The 20841-nt window shown below is 36.7% G+C and overlaps 1 protein-coding gene across 3 annotated transcripts in view; it reads left to right on the top strand.

The window, feature by feature from the left end:
- Positions 1-20841, top strand: part of FAM172A (family with sequence similarity 172 member A) — a 257672-nt gene that overhangs the window by 123525 nt on the left and 113306 nt on the right. For all 3 annotated transcript variants that reach the window (XM_054283356.1, XM_054283357.1, XM_054283355.1), the window contains one exon: positions 6363-6581. In XM_054283356.1, coding sequence (XP_054139331.1) covers positions 6363-6581 — 219 coding nt within the window. The remainder of the gene's footprint in view (positions 1-6362; positions 6582-20841) is intronic.

The following is a 20841-nucleotide window of genomic DNA, read 5'->3' as shown; positions in this document are numbered from 1 at the left end:
TGGACAGATTATTTGCAGCCCAGTATCCTGCCTGCATGGCTGGGGTGGATTGACTACCATTCAGTCTCCAGGCATTTCTACAAATAGCCCAAATCTCACATCAGGGAGAAAGGGATGGGTCTGATGTTTAATAAACAATGTTTTGAAGCAGTTGAACACGAGCATTGTTCTTTCTGTTAATTCACAGAATTAAATTAATACTATAGCATTGTTTCTTGTATCTCACTTGCCACTAGAAATAATTTTCTGCTCCAAATCCTAGTGAAACTAGTGCTTGTGAAGGCATGGAAGCTCCCTATAAAGAATACAGTAAACAACTGAGGATGTAAAAATCCTTTTAATTCATGGATGTTTTTATTCAGTTTGACCTTGTGAACAAATGGCATAAACAGGGTTGCAGATCTAACACATAGACATATTTGGGTTGCTAATTATAGAGATGTAAAACATTAATTCTTTTCAAAACTTTTCAACAGTAAACTCAAAATATAGGAACAGCTTTTCTGGTAGGTTTTTGTAGCCTTGAGCATTGATTTGTTTAGTATAGCTGCACTAGCACCAAAATAACAAATAGTAAAGTAAGACATAGTCATGGCATGTTTAATAATTTCCAGCATAAAGATTGTGAAAGATAAATACAGTTCTGCAGGCAAATACCTTTGGACGTAATGCAGTGTTCAAATAGAAGAAAGTAAGAGAGAGGAAATGGAGAGTTTAATTGTTTCTATAGCTCCAATATCCATTAAAAGTTAGTTACACAGCAGGTGGCAGTTTGGGTAAGTGTAAAGTGAATGTTTTGAAATAAATAGCAGCTGGGTGACCTAGGATGTCAGGGTTCTAGACAAGGGTGTCTGTTTGTCAATATATCCTACATGTTTTACAGACTCCTCAGGGACCAGGAAAAGATACAATTTCACCTTTTCTGTGCCAAAACATTTTAATTATATCTTCTTCCAAGTACAGCGGTTCAGTAACCAAGGAGCTGACATTGATGCATGTGTTGATAAAGCTGCAAACACTCAAAATGAGATTAACAAAGATTTTGAGGAAAGGGTGACAGCTAATTTTGTACAGTATTCTGCATCTAATTCAGGTCAGTGTAATGACAGAATATTTTATAACTGCTGTGTCATCTAGAAATACTTTTATTATGCTTTGTGTATTTAAAGATTTGTGTATATGAATGTACAGTTCTTTAAACATCATTCAAGCAGGTTATAACTTCTTTATTGAACATCTGTTGGTTGTAGCTGTAAAAAGGAATAAACTTAAGCATTTAGAAGCAATTTTACATATCCATCTGCATTAATCACAGTAATAAGTTCCTTTTGTCTAATTTACCTTGAAAATATTGACTTCAGATGTGCAATGTAATCAAAACTACCATGCACTTTTTGTGGCATTGCTTAGTATTTGCAAACAAAAGTGAATGGAAAGTTGTAGTAAATGTGTATGAATAATCAAACTGTAGTTTCTCTGTATTATGTGCTGTCTTTTGAAAACATCTCAGTGTATTTCTGCTCTATTCTCCTCCTTGTTTGAAGGTAACTCACATTCTTCCACTTCTTTTTGTTTGTGAAATTTTCTCCTCTTTTTTATCTACTCAGTTCTCCATCTGCTTTCACTTTTGTTTGCTTGGGCCGTCTCTCATCCCAACTTGATAATGAGGAATGCAGTGTGACCCTGACCTCTATCAGCCCATGCATGACCTTCTGACTCGCCCACATAACCTTTGACCTTCTCTTTGACAGCTTGATTAATTACCCTGTGTTATGATTTATGAGTAAGTGCTATGTAAAAATAATAGACAACAGGTGGTCCTCTAGAATCTTTTTGTGGTACGTTTTCTTTTCCTGCCTAACCTGATGAGCTGTTTTAAGTTTGGAACTTAGCGGGACAAAGTGTGTTTGGCAGAGGCATGGCATTTTTATGTGTGGAATTCAGGCGGCTGAGGTATATCTGGGATGGAAATATCACAGTGTTAGCAGGGTGCAGTTGCCAAAATGTACATTGGGTGGAAACAGAAAGCAGAATCAACTGACATTTCAGGCGTTTCAGTCACAGGTCACGTCTTGAGAAAATTGCTCGAATAATGGAGGGGGCATTTTTCAAGCTGAGCTGCATCTCCAACAGCTATGTTTACTTTAACGCTTCACTAGTGACTTCTGATTGGTTGTCATGACCTCATCCTGCTGTTGCACCTACAGTGTTGCAATAGCGACATAGATGTACCCTTCTCAAAGTAAAGATGGGAAATGAGCAGAGCATACATCTTTCAAAAAGATGAATGGACATTGCTGTGTCTGTTTTAACCACAGGCAGGTTTAAGAACAGAGTGCTTTGAGTTGCATTTCCCCAAGGAATTAATTCTGATCTTGCTACCAACCGTCCAAATAGAAACCTGAACTTGAAAATTCAGGTTGATCAAACATTGGAGAATGATGTCTTTTAAATCCTTGCTCACAGTCCAAAAAGATAGTTACATAGGTCAAAAGATACCTCTCTGGCTCTGACCTTTTTGTCACATATTGTGTCCTACCCTGATGGATTAATATGCAGATCTGAATGGTTTCAGCTCATTTCTCATGTGCCAGGCAGGGGAGACTTCAAACTGTTTGAAATTTACCTCAAATACTTTGAGGTTCTTTTTTTTAAGCTTACCCCCTTGAACTTCCAGTAAGAGAGAGAACATACTGCCCCATTTCTGGCTCATGTATTACAATGGAAAAGGCCCTTCTACCTTGTTCCCTCTTAGTAGTATATGTATTGTAACTGAGGTTCATGATTCTTTCCAACTCTTGACTTAGTAAGCCTGCTTTTCCTTTCATCATCACAAACCTCCAGAAGCAGCAACCTGAAGAATAGTAGGAGTTAGTGTAGATTAAATTTTACTTACCTTGAAGCACTACCACGTGAGGGGAAGAGATGTTAATCGGGTGCTTTAGTCTTAGAGAGAAACTGTAATTTTGTAGATTAGAGGCTGGGAGTTCCATTTGTCAGTGTCTGCCATAATTATAAGGTCTTATCACTGGTACCCTGATGGCTGAAGACTGATGGATATGAGGGGATAGTGTCCTTAAAGCTTAGCTTTTTTTCATGAAAAAACTTTTTATAGAGTGGTTTCTCTGTGTGTGCACACTGCTCACAGAGAAGAAAACTATGACGTTGAAAGCTTCTGTTATGTTGAAAACTACTACTTTGCCTAGTGTTTGCATACTACTTAATACCGCTGGGTGTGGCAAGATTTAGAAACCCTCCTAGATGATTGCTACTTAAGTCAAAGGTCGCTATGTTTTAATAATGATGTAAACTCATCATGGCTGAAATTGGTATTTTTAGTGACACTGATTTAACAAATAGCAAAGTAATACATAGTAATAGCATATTTAATACTTTCTAGCTTGCAGGACTGTATATGATGAAAAAAAGATGAATGCTGTCCTGCATGCAAAGGTGTTTCTGAACAGGACTTTCATTTTAAACAATGTTTTTTAATGAATGTGATTTTTGGCTGTGTTAATACCTATGCCAAAGACTGTATCTTCTCATTAAATTTTGCTAAAGGCCTTTTTTAAGATATTAGTGGTCTTGTGTTCTGAAGTTTGCATTGACTTGCATGCTTCTCAAATTCACTGCATTAGTGCTCCACCTTTTTTTTTTCACTTTCTGATTGCACTGAACTTGAATGGTGTAGCTATGCCCACAAAAATTACTTTTTTTTAAATTAATTGAAGTTAAAAGCCATATTGTTTACACTAATGTTATTTAGAGCAGAGTATTTATTTTCCGTAGAAAATGTTCAGATAAAGACTGAATGAGAGAGGTTGTAATTGGCTTTATTTCACGAGTAATTTTGGTTTTCTATGTTGATTTTTATATATTACTCTCAAATCTTCTTTCTGGTGCCATTGTTTTCTTCTTGAAATTTAGGATGCAGAAGTACAAGGGAAAGGGAGATACACCATATCATGTAAGCAAAACAGTCCAAAAAGATATTACTTTCCAAAGGGAAAGACTTAGGCTTTCCCATAATAGAAGGGGGCAAATAATATTAGTTTAGTTATTACTTAATTATTTTAATTCTACTGTCAGGAAAGGCCTGCTCTCTGGGAGAATTTGTGAAAAAATATAAAGGGAGTCGTTGCAGTGCTTAAAATATATTTAATAAAAATCCTTTAATTGATTTATAAAATAGTGAATTTAAAAATAGAATCTTATTTCACCTGTGGTTGTCTACATGAAAAATTGTCATTGTGTCCTCATAAAAGGGGACAAATAAGGAATGTAATTTTAATTTGCATGACCAATAACTTAGACAAATTTCACTTCTCTGATTATTTTTGTGACTGTTTTGTGATCAGGCTGAAGTGCACAGAGTTTCAAACTTCTAGATCTGTAGTAAAGACATGAATTTTGCATTGTGTAGGAAACAAAACAAATCAATACACAGAAGTCTCTGCTCAGAACAAGCAAGTCAAGAGGATGAAGAGCCCCAAAACTACCAGCCTGCCAAGTACTGCAAAAACTCCAGCAGTAGCAGGCTCAAAAACTATCCTTTCATCTGAGACGTGCAGTTTAGGAAGATTTGTAAGCCACATTCTTCTCCATGATGAATTTGGGCTTTGAAATTTTCCAAGCTCTAAAATTCATGTGCTTATAGTATGGCATTGTGCATTAATATGGCCAGGCATGGTGTGAATAGATTTTAAAATTTTTCTTTCTGTTTTCTTTCACCTATTCCCTATTGTTTATTTATATTTTGGCTTTTTGTTTATATTTATCCCAGTTAAATTCATGGCAGGCAGGGCTGGGAAATCATGTGACAGAAGACCCCTTATGGTGCTGCATCTAACAAGGAGACAATTTTCTCTTTGGCCTGTTGTGATCCTTTTTTACTACATTGCTTATGCCAGAGGTAGTATCCTGAATGCCTCTATTTCACCCTGTTTAGCAGAGTGTAACTGTGCCCTTTAAGTTGTTTTTTGGTGGGAGGAGAAGCTACAGCAGGCGTTGGAGAAGGGCACAAGGATAAGGGGTAGGAACTCCCTTCGGATGTGATTTTGATAGCTAGTCGAGTGTGTCCAACTGTAGAAAATCAGTGAGTGACAGTCTGTCTACCTGACAGTGGCCACAATGAACTACAAGATTTGTGAATGGCTCTACAGAATAGAATAAAGCAAGCCCAAATAAAGTATCTTTTGTTGGGGTGGACTTGGGTTGCTCTGGGCAGCTAGGTATGGGGGACCTCTTTTGATCCTCATGCCAGGACTGAGTGCAAAATGAAGCACCAAGTGAGAAGCTGGAATAAAGCTGTTCCATTAGATAATTAATATAGATGTTTCTGGAAAGTAAGTCTTTATTAAAATTTACTTCTAAAGGATAGCTTGATTTTGACTGGGAACTCACACTAACTTTAGGGACATATCTGTTAAATGCATGTGCTTCTCTTTTTCCCCTTCCCTTTGCAATTATATCTTCAATAAATATTATGATTTTTTCTGTGATTTGCCATCATTTAAAAATCATAACATTTGATTGGTTGGTTTGTTCAAGATTTATTTCTCATTCATAAATTTATTTTTTTTCAACCACCTCATTTCCTGAGGCAAAAAAAATGTACCTTATGCATTCAAAGGCATCCTGCAGGTCACAAATTTGTTCTGCATTTGTTGGATATACAATATAATCCCAGTGAACTTTTACAGCAGATTTAAAGATGCACTAAAAAGTCAGACCCACCATAAAGAGTTGACTTGTAAGCAACACCACTGAATCAGTTTTGGTATTGATTCATTGTTACTGCTGCTATTTGCGTCTGCATGCTATGCTTATTGTCAGCTAGACAAAAGGTTTTACTATTTTAAAATGTGAATAATTTTCTCATGCTTTCTTTAATGTATCTATCTTTATATATAAAATCTCTCAATCCTTTTATTTTAAAGGTTTTTACTGGCTGGGCTTAAAGCTTTTTATTCATTATTGTGTAGAGTTCTTAAAGCAACATTTTGCTTTTAGTTCCTGTATTGTTTTCTGAAAAAGTCATATAAAGTGCTTATGAATAAAACAATATATTAAATTATTTTAAAGGTAAAACAGGCAACTTTTCTGATGCTGAGGGATGTATATGAGCATAAGTACATGCACTGATACATATTCACACATCAATATCCTGTTAATGACAGAATATTCTTAAAAACCTTCTATAAATGATGTTGTGTGAAGTTGCTGAAATAAATAAAAAAGTTCTAAAGAGCATTAAAGTAAATGCAAAGCATTTTCAAGAATTAAATTCCCCTTTTCACATTTCTTCTTGTTTGTGTGTGTCTGTGTGTCTATGTGTGTGTGACTCTCTTCTAAAACAGGAAGGCTATGGAGTAATAGTTCTGAATCCCAATGAGAACTATATTGAAGTTGAGAAGACAAAAGCCCAAGTACCGCTGTCTTCTGATATCTCAGATGAACCTGCAGAAAAGAGAGAAAGAAAAGATAAAATCCAGAAGGAAACAAAGAAGCGACGTGACTTCTATGAAAAGTATCGAAATCCACAAAAAGAAAAAGAAACTATGCAGATCTATATTAGAGTAAGTTTCTTTTGGTTTTGTTTGCCCTTCTTTATTGATGCATGTGTATGTTTACTGCCTATATTGGCTAATAAATAGCATGCTTTGCTTAAAACAAATACATTACTGAGATGGAATTCAAGAGTTTATACAGAGTTCCTGGCTCTTTATTCTGTTGGTATTTTTGGTCATTTATTGATCATGATGCTTTGGAAGTGTTACAGAAAATTTCTTTCTAATTTCAAAGGGAAACTTCAGATAAACCCCAGAGGAATTCACTGATGTTACCAAGAAAGAAATTATTTAAGAAAGACTTCTTAAAAACCATTTTATAAACAGAGGTGTTCATAAGAAAAGACTTTGTAGTGAAGCTTAGGCAACATACCACCTTCACATGTCATGTATGCATTATTATTATTTATTATATTATAAATGCATACGTGACATGTATGCATTACATGGGAAGCAGTAGTTACAGCCTGATAGTTTTTATCACATGGCAAATTAATAGTGTATTATGGAAAATACCAGTGTTCATCTTGTGTGGTAGCAAATTTACCCTGTGATGTACTGTTTTTATATGAGCAGCTATCCATTGTGTTTGAGCTAAACTTTTGAAGGCAGATAAAGGAGAAAACTTGCTAATATATTAATAAATATTTAAGCTAGAATAATTTGAGAATGGTATGATAAAGAAACTCTGTCCCTTGCCCTTTTCTGACTCAGTGAACCTTTGCACTTTGTAATGCTACCAGCATGGGATCATTATAATAGTGCTACCGGAGGATTTCTAATTCTGCAGGGGGCACAAACAATATTACATGCACATTGGCACATTCTGCTTCATGTACATACTATGCATTATACATTCCAGACTGAGTCATATAATTTCCAAAACCCTTATTATGAAAGTCAGCATTTTCATTCAACAGTAAAACATATCAGAAACTCCACAGTGAAGGTAAAACAAACCAAAAAAAAGTATGTCATTGCGGTGAGAAACAGAGAAAAATCCAGTAAGATACATGTTAGAATCATCTTAAATTTCAATATGCCCCTGCTAATCTTTTTTTAGCATAACAATTTTTGTAGAAGAAATATAATTGTGCTGGCTAGTTAAAAGGGTTAGTAACTTGGATACAAGACTGTCACTAATGCCATAAATATTTATTGTCTTTTGAAAAATACCTGAGTGTGGGAAACAAAGGAATGCATATATATCTACTCAAAATCACCCACAAGGCACTGTGTTTTCTGTTTGCATCTGTTTTATAAGATGCTATTCTATCCACTAGCCAAACCCTCCTTCTTAAGAGGAGGGTTTTAACTTAAGGTTTTAACTTAAAAGAATCCAGTGGATGGTGCTGCTGTTTTGTCTGAAAAGTAGTCTAGTCAGCATACAGGTTCAGTGTTCCCTTGTTGAAAGTGAACCTTTTTTTCAAAACCTTTATAGCAGTTCTACTTTCTCATGACTCTTGCCTCTTGATATGTGAAATTTGGTTTCAGTAGGTTTGACCCCCCCCAAAATATAAAATTTCTTGTTCCATCCCATTTTCCTTTCTGCACAGCTCCATGCCTTAAATGTGACTGTTGATGTTTTCTTTATTTGATTTTCTTCAAATCAGGGAAAGTAGTATATGTTTTAGTGCAAGTGTGGTTGGTAGTCTCCTTCCCCAGTCCAGTAAATTGAAATTGGGTCTTCTGATGAGCTTGGTGTTGCATTCTGAAATTATTATTTTGGGGTTTTTTTAATTAGTAGACTCTAGTACAGTTTTTTGAGACAGAAAGAAAAGCATACCTGCTTTAGTGTATTGTGGGACAAACCAATGCAATTTCCTTGCTTATCAATTTATGAAACAAAACTGGACCATCAGTAGGGTTCCATTTACTCTGTTCATTGGAACTGCTAAGTCTGTAGATGATTGCAAGAGGTGCAATGCCATATTTGCTATTTTCTTGCCTCCCATGCTTGAGTCCATATTGCAGATTGCTCTCTGCCTGCACCCAGGGACTTGCCTCCACAGGTTGCTGTGTTGGTGGTGGTTTGGGGTGATCTCAAAGGGCAATTCAGATACAATCCTGCTGTACAGTACAGTACAGTACAGTATAGTACAGTATAGTATAGTACAGTATACATTTGACTCACTAGGCTCTTGACATAAAACATGCCATCACTCAACAGAGATATTTAAGGGTGGTATATATTAAGATTTGTAATGATCTCATCAAAGAGTTTTGAAAAACCTGAGCAGGCTTTATGTCAACTTTGCCAAGTAGGAAAAAGCATGGATAGACTAGACACACACAAACAAGAAGAGTTAAAGCCAGGAAGGCTTTAACTTATCTAATGTGGAAGGAAAAACATGGTTGTGTCAAATATGCTGGAGAAATTGTTTAGACTGTTAAGCAGAAGGAATAAATATCCTCAGTTATGTTGTCATAGGGTTACTGAGATCTGTTGTGATCTAGTGAGGAAATGCCATTTGAACAAATTAAAACTGTCTGGTCGATGTTCCCACTTATGCAGCTGGATTTTCCAAGAACCAGAGAATTAGAACTCTTCCTTGGTAATTATGTTTATTATTATTAAGTATTTTCTTTATTTTCATAGTAAAAAAAAAATAGCTGGGGTATTCAAGACTGTGTAAAAGTTGAATCTCAAAATACAAAATAACAAACTGCACTGTATTTTTGTACAAAATGAGTATAAATGAAAATGACTATGGCAGTGTGTAATGCATTAAGCATAGTGCTCTTGAAAGATCAAAGTACTTACTGTTTCATGCTGGAAGTTTCCTTAACTATGAAATAATGTACTTTCTGGCATACATTATGGCTTGTTAAAGGAACTGATTTGGTCTGGGTAATAAACATCATGTCAAACATTATGGCAGGAAAACCTGCTTAATATGTTTTGCAATAAGACAGATTTTTTTGTTCTTGAAAACATCTGCCAACTGAATTCACAAGTGAAGACAGAAAATGTCATCAATTCTGTAACATTCTTGTAAATTTTATTTCAATTTTAGCAATGCAAACCAGGAAAAAAAACTTTTGATAATCAGCATTGACTATAATACTTTTATGGAATGATTAAACACAAGCATTTTACTTTTATATAATGTGCTAATGAATGCATATGAATTTTAATACTCTTACTGTTCACATTTTAACAAGCATATTGACAGATCATTTTAAAAGCATCTGGTTTTTAATGTGTTGAGTGGAGGATTGAGTAAAATAGCTAAATATGTACATACATCCTTTTAAAAAACATATTTCTATCCTTAGTTATAAACATTACCATTTTTTCTTAGACCACCAGAGGCTGCTCTGTACATATGGGCTAATGCTTTCCCCCCCAGAAACTTCCTACCCTAGCCAGCCTTCATTTGTTACCGAAATGAACTGAGAATTTGTTGCTCTCTAACCTTTTTCTGTGGAAACAGATCATGCATCCTTAAATGTGGCACGATCATTCCTTCCATTCTCAGCCATCTCCTATTCCCTACAGGTTTTCACACTGACAGTGTCTTTTCCATGTTAGAAGATACTTAAAAATGTAAATTAGTGTTTTCCCCCTTCTAAACTGCATTCACCACTTAAACAGGTATACTAAGTGTATTCTGTAATATTATGCAAAAAAAGTATAAATTGCATCATTTGATAGTAATTTGCAATAATGTTGCCCCAACAGTTGAAGGATGTCAAAGAGGCAACCAAGGAAGAAGTGGGAAGAATTACTTTTATCAGACCAACTAAAGAGGTCAGGTTTTGTGGACAAAAGGATAAGCCTTTCCAAAGCCTGTATGATAGGAATTTTGGCCTTTTTTCCCCACTGAGCTTATCTGCTTGAATAATTCTTATTACAAATATTATTTTTACTGTAGCACAATCTATAGCAGTGCCATTTCTATTAACAGCATATTAATGAAATTGTTTGGATGTAGCATACTTTTCATAATTAATTTTTCCTATCTTCTGTGAGAGATTAAGTAAGAAAAGATCATGTGCAGCCAGTTAATCTGTTTTACTAAAAATTGATACATATGGATAATTTGTGTCAGTATTTAGGAAAAAAGTGGTAAAAGTTGTTTTAATACACGGTTGAGTAAGCAGTGACTATTGGCAGACAGGAAATCCTGGCCAGCGTGCAAGCACAGTTGTGCCATTTCTGCTCATTGTTCAGTGTGGCTGACACGAAACGCAGCCTGACTGGAGGTCACGGCAGAGTGTCCGCTTGTGTGGGATGACCTTTCAGAGCCATAGATTTCTTTCACTCCGAGGATTGAGCCGTTTCCCAACATAGCCACGGTCCCACCAGCTGCTGGTTTCACCCTGTGGCCATCTCTGGGCCAATGACCTACCCTCTGACTTGGCAAGGTGCATGCCTGCTCTTGTCCAAAGCCTGTGTGACTACATTAGCCTGCTGCTGAGACAAAGCTAATAAGCTGTTTATTCCACCAGAGGAGACAAAATGACAGGCTCTAGGCAAACAGCTCCTGAGAGCTAAGGGACATGTTCAGCACAAAGAAGGTCGGTGGCAAATGTGGGCATCCGGACTTCAGCCCCTAGAGTCTCATGCTGATGTTTTGTTTCCCCTTGTACAACAAACAGTGCCTGTTCTTTTTCCCCTTTTACAACAGCCAGCGTTACTTTATATGTACACGTCTGAAATACCACATGGTTTTACTCTGCCCACTTTTAAAGCCTGTTACTTCCTTATGTTCTTGAGAAGTCTCACTTCTAAGCAGCTGCAAAATCAGATGCTGATAGTAAAAAGCTCATGAGAACTGCCTAGAAACTACCATGGTGTTGTTCTTGCCCCGTGTAGTGCTGGACACTGGGCATTCAGAGATGGGAAGACACTACAGGTCAAGTGCTGAACATAAATGTTAGTGACATTTTGAGTGCTCCAGGAACACCTGGAGAGATCTGATCTTGCAGAATCTATGCTACTAGAGACCTGCACCACTCTGGGCCAGCAGCTGGAAGCTAAACATATACCATGATACTTAGCGCCTGCAGTTAGGCTACCACATCACTCCTTAAAGGTCAGATGAGCTTTAAGTTCTTACAGTAGCTTCTGTAAATCAGGAAGAATACGTATGTCATGTTTCATTCTACAGATACTACAGTGAACAGGAATCTTACATTAAATAGCTAAACTGTGGAGAATTTAAACCAGTGTTCAATAATTTATGCATAGGCCATTTAGCATGAGCAGCTAACTTAGGTATTTTTAATAATCCTGAGATTATAAAGAATTCTTATAGTAAATTTTGCATTTACTGATCCTGGAAAGTTGTATTTGTCTTCTTTTCCTTGAGTGATTGAGAAATCAGAGACACAGATAATCAGTGAAGGGAAATCCTGTAACTCTTCAAGAACATCACTGGCTCTTCTCTCTGCTATACCCTCTCTTTGTTCTGCATTTCACAAGTATGTTTTAATCAAAGAAAAGGAATAAATTAGGACCATCTTGCTTTGGTGTCTTTCAGACATCCATTACATGATGCCATGTAATGACATGCGTCCATTGTTAGATCCAGCTCCTAAAATGTGAGGCAAGCCATGTAAGTTTACAAAAGAAAGAATCAACCTGCATTTCTCCTCCCACCATGAGCTGTATGGTCCTCCCATGGTGCTGAAAAAAGATTCTCGCTCACGAGTCAGAAGAGTCCTCCTTCCTCTCAGATGGCATTCAGGCTCATAAATGTGGCTAGTTTGTGGGATAATAGTGGAGAAAACTGGCTCAGCAGAATGCAGATGTACTTGTTGAAGGAAAAAGTGAATAAATCACTCAAACATCTTGAACGCTAATATTGCCTGGTTTTGATTGTAGACTGACTGCAGCAAAGGACTGCAAAGACCTTCTAGGTCTTCTGAGCCAGGACAAATTGCACTTTGCTGGTATCTTTTATCATTTATCTAACAGAGCACGAGGATTGTGGCTGATATCCAAAAACAAGGATAATATTCTCTAACTTTCTGCACACAGTTGCATGTTTTGCTACTAGGTTTCAGTGTGTTTGGTAAAATTGGCAGAAGGAATTTAGCAGGAGCTTGAGTGGCAGCATACCCCTTTTTGCAAAACTTGAATATTCTTCACATGAATTTTTCTTGGTCAGCCATAAGACACTTAATATAGTGAGGGGTGATAAAAATTAGTTCCTAAGGTACATATTTGTAGCTATCTTAAGATGAAGGGCATTATTGCAAATTAACCCTTTTCTTTGGAGACATCCCACCCCACCAAATCCCTCTAGAAATACTTATTTAATTTATTAAATATATTTATTTATTTTAGAGAGGAGGATATGAGGGCTGTACTGCAGTGCATGGAGATCAGAAAAACATTTGTGGAGTCTAGGAACTGAATGTCAGCAGACAGGGAGCTGGGGTACAGGATGCACAGTAAGTTCAAGGATTTTTTCACCTCATCTGCTACAGAAAACAAAGTGTAAATTCAGGAAAAAATATGAAGGGGGAAAACAATTCTAGCTTATGGGACTAAGTTAAATCTAGTGGGTCCTGTGTAGGCTGTTTGGCTGCCTGCAGCAGTGACAGCTGCCAGGGGGACTAGAAATAGTGGAGGAGACAGCGGCGTGGAACAATGTAGAATAAACTGCCCAGGAAGAAATGCTGGTTCTAGCCTGCAATTCATAGGTGGATGAAATTTGAAAAATTAAGTATTATAGTAATTAATTAATTTAATTTTAAAATCTTTACAAGTTAAGGATTTTACTAACCAAAATGCTTACTTTTTGTGAATTTATATATTGTCTGAAGTTATTTCGAATTCTTTTTATCTTGAACAACAAGGTTGATCTTTTTAATCAGTTTATTGCCATCACTCTGCAGGCCAAGAAATATGCTTTATTGGGAGTCTTTAGAAGACCATTTTGTCCTTTTGTTCTTGCTATGTCTTAGTGAACTCCGTATCAGATCAGCACTCCCCCAGAATTAGGTTTTACTAACTTCAGATCCATTAACTTCGTTTTGATAGTGTCCAGGCAGAATTCATTTCTAGTCTGTTTTACAATTATCTCCAAACATTAATTCATCTAAATTTTGAGAAATTTTCCCATTGCTCTCTCAGCTGAATCCTTGTTTTTTTCTCTATCGCTCTGGATAAAAGTGGATTCTAAACTGATCAAAAATGCTTTTGTCTTTTGTGGTTGGAGGTGTTGGTAGCAGGTTTTCTCCCCTGAATGGGCTGCATGCTGTTCAGACTCATTGTTCTACACTTTTGTTGTTTAACAGTTGATTCTCATTCTTTTTCTCTGTCTTTTTTGATCAGTGCTTGGCAAGAATGAATTTGTCGATATCCAGTGAGATGTATTTTGTATATTTTCAAGTAAAACTTGAATTTTTATTTGTTTTCCCAATAGATGGCACTGCTTGGAGAGAAACTACTAAGTGAGATTGATGTGCATTTAGAATTACCAAGAGTTGTATGTGTTGAGGAAACCAAAGATTTTCTGGGCTCTTAAGCAGCACTTTGAGATCTTCTTGTCTGGTACCTTTAGTAAAAACATGGCGTGAGAAAACTATCATGCAAGTGCACTTGCAAGTGTGTGCACACAGGCACTACCTACAGCAAAGCACACGAAAACTACTCACATTCTTGCATGTTTGGCATCCCAGAACTCCATGAGATGGCTTCTGACTTAACGCAGGCTATGACAGATGTAGGATACATGAGACTGGAAAGTTTTCTTTTTCCCAAAAGCAAAGATTTAATCAGTGTATCCAGCTATATAATATAGCAAGGGATTTAAAATTTATTTAGTTCAGGCAATACAGCTGGTACTTCATAAGCATCTGCAGTGTGTTCTTTTGGACTGGTGTTTCCTTGCAGATGTTCCTTCATTCCTATCTCCTGTCATTTCTACCTGCTGTGTAACTGAATAATCTAATTTCATGGATCTTGCCAGTTCAGCCTATGTCCTATAAAAGTGGGCAATTACCACTTAACTATGTCACAGCTACTCTGTTCTTAAACTGGGAAAAGAGAAGCTTTAATTGCATGTAGACATTAAGATGACATATATTTATATCTTTGGGATCTAGTTGGCTGAGGAATTCTTTTGAATTTATCAAATAAAGTAATGAAGAAATTTAGCAAAGCTTAGGCTGCCTAAGTAATTTCAAAAGATTTCCAGGTGTGGCCTTAGGCTTGAATGAATCACTGCCCTCACACATTCCAGTTTGTAGCACATCTACCTACTTCTCTAGCTACTCCTCTTTTCGTGTTTGAAAAATTAACAAACACATTTGATGACAGGATTTTGTTATTTATCATGTGTCCCTTGCACTGGTTCCAAAAAAAAGGTAGGCTTACATTTAATGACTGTTGATTATCTTTTAAATCCATTATCAGTGAAGACCGTGTATGAAGTTATCCTCAGTGCGTTATGTCAAGCTTTCAGATGCTGCATGCTGCTCTGACTGCATGCAGGCTCTGAATGCATTGCCTTAAGTGAGTAAATGAGTTATGGCTGTGATAGATCTTTAAATAACAGCATTTGATTGATTTAAGACCACTTGTCTTAAATACCTTTTTTCTGCTGTTTGCTGGTAGTTCATTATGTTCTTTTACCACTTCCTTTCCCTTTCTATTTTCAGCTACTCTAGCTGACTTATAGTTTGGCTGATGCATAAATTGATTTTTCTCTGGTGGGTGCCAAACTGTGTTGTCACTGGAGCAGAAGTTGAGACATTATTGTTACTCTGTTACACTGGTGGTAAATAACCATGACATCATTTTCTAAGAACACCATGAATAGAGCTGTTTCTACTCAAAGATAAAGTGACCAGGCAGAGTTCAGCTTTGCTAAACTATCAAAGACAGATGGCAAAAAAGACCCCTGCCTCTCTTGTACTGTGGGTCCACAGAGCATACAAATTTGGAAAGGTAATATTATGGCATGGAAGTAACAGAAATTATTTCATGTCCAAAGTGCTGCAGTCATCTTCAGGACTTCTCTGGAGTGTGTGCAAATCCCTTTAAATCAAGATTTGAGGAGCTTTCGCAACGTACGTTTCTTCACTTCGGCGACACTAGAACTATGGAGCTCCCACTTTCTTGCTTTTGTTGGAAAGTATGAGGTATGGCAGTTGTGACCAGTCCTGGCAGAAAGCACTCTGAGCATAGTTTTAGACTAGGTGACTAGGTGACCCTCACATGTTCTCTCCAGCTGCTGTAGTTCAGTGATTTGACATTACGAAGTTTCAACTCAGCCCTCAAAGAAGTATTTGATCTATGAGTAGACTTTGTGGATATTGTGAAGTGAGGCAAATTTCACTGTCTTAGAACATTTAGTACTACTGAGGTTGTGGTTGGCCATCCACACTAGGAGGGGTAGGTGATTTAGACCAGAAGCTTACCAAGCTATCAGCGTGGTTAAAACAATGTGATCTTGCACATGTACTGCTACAGAAATGCATATTGAAAGATATAAACCCCTACATACAGGCACTGATATTTCTTGGCATTTTTAACACTGGGATGTTGAGCAAATACTCAAATATTCATGATTTCTTCAGAGCTCAAGAATTTCCCCAAGACAGATTGTTATCTTGAATTAGCCTGAAGGACATTCAACCAGAACAGCAGTAGGAGTCTTTTCACAGATGTTGTCCAGATGTTATTAGCATGGCCATTCTGGAATAATGGGGAGGATACAAGTAGTGCCCACATCCTTCCTACTCCCTCTCCTTTGTTATATTTGCATCAGGATTTTGTCTACCTTGCTAATTTGAGTCCACAAGATTTCATTTTCAACTGTAAAGCAGTTCTTGAGTTTCAGACTAAAAACACCCTGTGGCATGTGCATTTGCAAAGTGCATGTTTAGGAGTGGATAGACATGACAGAATTAAGAAGTCCGTCCTTTATTAAAGCATTAGCAAAGAGTGATTTGATTAAGCCTGTACACAACTGCTTCTTAGAAGACTTTGTCTAGCAAAGCTTAGCTACAGGCCAGTGCATTGACTATATGTTGCCTTGAAGCCCCTGCACAGAAACATTGCTTCTCTTCATCTCTGACACCTATGCCCATGTTCATGAAGAGTTACAAATTACTTACGAAACTTTTGTCCAGTTTTGTGGGAATGCTGGACCTCCAAACAAGTCCATGCTGCTGGGGTGTTTGGTCATTGCACTCGGATAGAATGAACATGATCACAGGAATTTCTAAGATGCCTGGTACCTGGCAGCTGTGAGTTCTTACCACTCATTTTCATCTTTATTACTTAACAAGATTTAAGGTTTAGAGTATGTTTGTATAAAAACAGGAATAGAGCAGGAATTTGCTGTAATAGAGCTAACAACAAAAATAGAAAAATATGTTCAACGTAGATTGTTAAACAGTGCTCTGCTGCTCATTATAAGAACTGTCAGAGCTAGCTCTTCCAGTATCTCAGTTAGCCTGAAGATCTGGTTAATCAGCTTCTAGAGGGCAACCAGAACTAGAGACAAGTTACCCAGAGACTTATAGGGGTTACAGCGTTAATGCTGATGCAAATAAGGACAGATCCTGCAGTTACCCAGATCCATTCTTCTGCACAATCTCTTTCTTCTCCAACACAGAATGGAGTCTGTCCTTTTTTCCTGTTTACCCAGGGAACTTCTGTTAGAATTGCTGTCTTTTTTCATCCTCTGTAATGGTTTTTAGCAAACTCAAGCTTGAGATGATAAATGTCAGAGAACTAATTTGTAAGATGGACATTGGCATACAGAGGAGTTAAAAAAAAGGAACTAAAAAAACCAGAATTTTTTTTCATTAAATCTCAATAAAGATCTTCGTCTCCAAAACTAAGAAATGGTTTGAATGAGGGAAGGCTGTAGGTATTCCAATGCACTTAATCTTTGTCTTAAAATATGTCAGACAAATGGTGTTTTCTAATAATGAATTAATGTGGCATCAAGGCCTATTTGTAACAGTAACAAAAGTGGTATCCATATGATTTTTGAGGGTTTTTCTTATCCCACACAGCAAAATAGACATAGATTACATATTTTATATAAGATACATATTCACAGGATCTTCAATTATCCCTGGAATTTCTGTTCTGTTTTTGTTCAGTCTATAATCTCAATGAGACACCCAATGTTTGGACTATGCCACCTGAGTTACAAGATTGCTTCCAATTTTCCAGTTAGGTCAACCAAAAAAATTAAGATATGATAGCGGGTCTGTGGGAAAAATTCATATCAAAACAACTGCTCACTATGTCATTATGACAACCTGCTGTAACAAATGTGCTTCTGTTTTAATTTATGACAATTAATTGCTAAAAGTAATTTAATCTGACAGTGGCAAGGTGTTGAAAGACTCCTGAAGATGTCATAAAAGTGACCTTTCTGCCCATGTGCAACCAAAAGCCATTTTTAACAAGGAGGCTCAAAAACAGTACAACTTCTTTTGTACTTCGTTAATTAGTTATTGATTTGAAACAATGCTCTGCCAAATATTGTCAGATTAGCTAGACGCCAGGAAGGTCACAGTGTGACAGTCTAGTCCTGATAATCTTATGGTTTATAAGAATTCTTTTTTACTTTGAACCTTTTGTTCTGATATCCTGAGAATTACATTTCCTGGCTTTAGCATCTGTGCTAATTTAAAATACAGCCAAGCTGTCTGTTATGTAATTGGATGTTTTGAGTTGTTAAAAAAAATTGCAATGTGTTAGAAGAAAATTGCTGTTGATCTAATATCTAATGATCTTCGACGACTGCGATGCATCACTACTGCAATGTGAATGGCCTTGCTAATCTGTGTGGAAAAGAGCCTGTTTTAATGAAATAATCAACACGAGGGAATCACAGAGTTCAAGACAGAGGTACGACAGGCAAGTTCTGAGGTTGTGTAGTAACTCATTGGGATGAAAGATCATTTCCTAGGGTGCATTATTGTGAAACAAAAATAACAGAGGTGCATCTGCACAGGAAAATGAGGAAGCAGAATTCAGGGTTAAATAGCTAAACATTCAACTTTTCAGTTTATTCAAATGAGAAACAACAGAAGATTCAAATCTGAATTTCAGATTGTGTTTGTCTTTAGATAATTATAAGCTAATGACAGTTCCTTCAAATACAATTAACTATAGTCCTCTACATATTAAGGCACTTAACCAAATCTTTGTAACTGTGCATTAAGTAGTATATCAGTTTACTTAAAGCACTGAGCACTTTGCAGTCTTTATTAAGAGAAATAAAATAGCTTTGAGCCTGTTAAATCTTTCTTTCACTTAAATAACTGCTCTTGAATGTAATAAATAGAGATGGAGAAGTGAAGAACAGTACAGAGCAAAGCCATTCCATTTCATTTAATTCGCACAAAAGATATAAACTCTGTAACAGAGATTTCACAGTTGAGGTTTGTTCTGAAACCATAGCTGTTAATGAAAATACTAAATTGTTACCTTACTTAAATGTGTTGAAGTTTGTGTAGATCCGTTGTTTCCTGTGGTGGAGAAAGCTGCATTTTCCTTGGCAAAAATGGTATTTTTCTTGCAATGGCATGGTTTAAAAAAAAATCTGTTTCTCATTACAGCATATAAACAGATTGAAAGAACAGGATAATAAATAGGCTTTTGAATACTATAGGAAATAGAAAAATAACAGTTCTGCATGACTTCCATTGGGAGTTTTTGAATGTTTCAGGTGCATTCATTTCCAAAGGAATTGCTTTTAGTATTGAGAAAAATGCGTGTAATCAGTTAAATGACTGGCATGATCTCTTTGTGTCTTATGAAGATAGTTCTTTTTATAAAAGTATTGTATTCATTTTTATTTATTTGCTCTCACAATTAATCTCTTAATTGCCAGAAACATGGCTCCTAAGGAGGTTATCTGTGAAGATACAATCTGATGGTTTGTTTAGGAAATACTCTTTTCTTCCCATAATTTGATCATACAAAAGTCATTGTTTGTTTTGGTGTATTATGTTTTAGGCAGAAATACATTGTGGGCAGAATCTCAGTCCCTGAGATTGAGTAGTTTGGAAAAAAAAAAGTAAAATGAGACGTAAAAAAATGTAAAATGTAGGTATCTGTAACAGTACTGAAATGCAGCTTTGCAGTCTTTGAGTATTTTTACCAATTGGAATATCTTTGGCCAAACTGCTGTAGTTGTTACTTAAATTAGAATGTGTAAGTCCGCCTGGAACCCTGCAAGTTATATGGAAAAGGGAAAAAATACACAAAAATCAAGATGTCTGTCAGAGAGCTAAAAGGGAAAGCAGTTGGCTTTTTTCTTAAGTAAAACTTCCTCTGATTAATTACCCTCCTTTCTCCTATTTATTTTCTTCTCCTGCAACTTTTTCATCTCAGTGAGTCAGCAATTTTCCTGTGCCCAGACTAAAAAAGACGAATATCATATTTGTGTCTACTTACGTTTTTCTCTTAATTAACTTACTGGTGAAGGTCATAGTTAAAAGCCACTGAATAACTGATTTTGCCTGATTTTTTGTTGGTTTTGATCTCCTTTCCTGCACTTTACTAGAAGACAGTTGGGTGGTGATGGCAAGAGTTGCCAGACTCCAACAGAAGTAATAATGGGAAAACCCAGACTTGAACAACTGCCTGATAAAATTGTCTTACTCTGGCTGACAAGCAGATACTTTATTAAAGTCAATATAATAATATTTGAGACTTAATTAAGCCTGAAATCCAGGATTTACTTTGTAAACAGCAAACCCTTTCAGGTTACAAAGCCACGTGAATTTCCAAATAAAAAGCTGAAGAAGTAAGGAGAGCATTTGAACAGAGAAGCAGAAGGTATTTGCCATGCAGAGAGGCTGAGTCATTGCAGAGTGAAGGACATAGATAACGTTTGCTGCTTTCTTTATTTTTGCACAGATCCAATCCAAACTCACCCTGTTTAACTCTCAGTTCCAGTGCAAATATAAGAAATTCCATCTGCAACACCAGGCTCCTAAAAATGCTCATATATCATGTAACATCTACATGCTTCTGACATGGTGGTGCTCTGAAGGCCTCCTATGAAGTCCCACATTTGCCAAAAAGGAAGTATAGTATTAAACCAGTGAGGCAGTAATGCAGCTGAGACCACTGGCACCTCTCTGGAGAGGTGTTGTGGGCACTGACTGTGTTGCTCTGTGGTTTCAGGGCATTGCTGAGCAGGTTTCAGAACTGTTGAAATATTTTAAGTGAAGGCTTGGGGGCAGGGCCTGTGGTCAAGAGAGTGGAAAGTGTTTTGATTTCCAGCTTGTTCCTCACCAGGCAGAGGTGATTGGAGCACCTTGGAAACAG

This window comes from Melozone crissalis, unplaced genomic scaffold, assembly GCF_028551555.1.
Source record: "Melozone crissalis strain CALT ecotype California unplaced genomic scaffold, PUWL_Pcris_2 ptg000036l_1, whole genome shotgun sequence".
NCBI classification, from domain to species: domain Eukaryota; kingdom Metazoa; phylum Chordata; class Aves; order Passeriformes; family Passerellidae; genus Melozone; species Melozone crissalis.
This window is presented reverse-complemented; position numbering and strand designations above follow the sequence as displayed.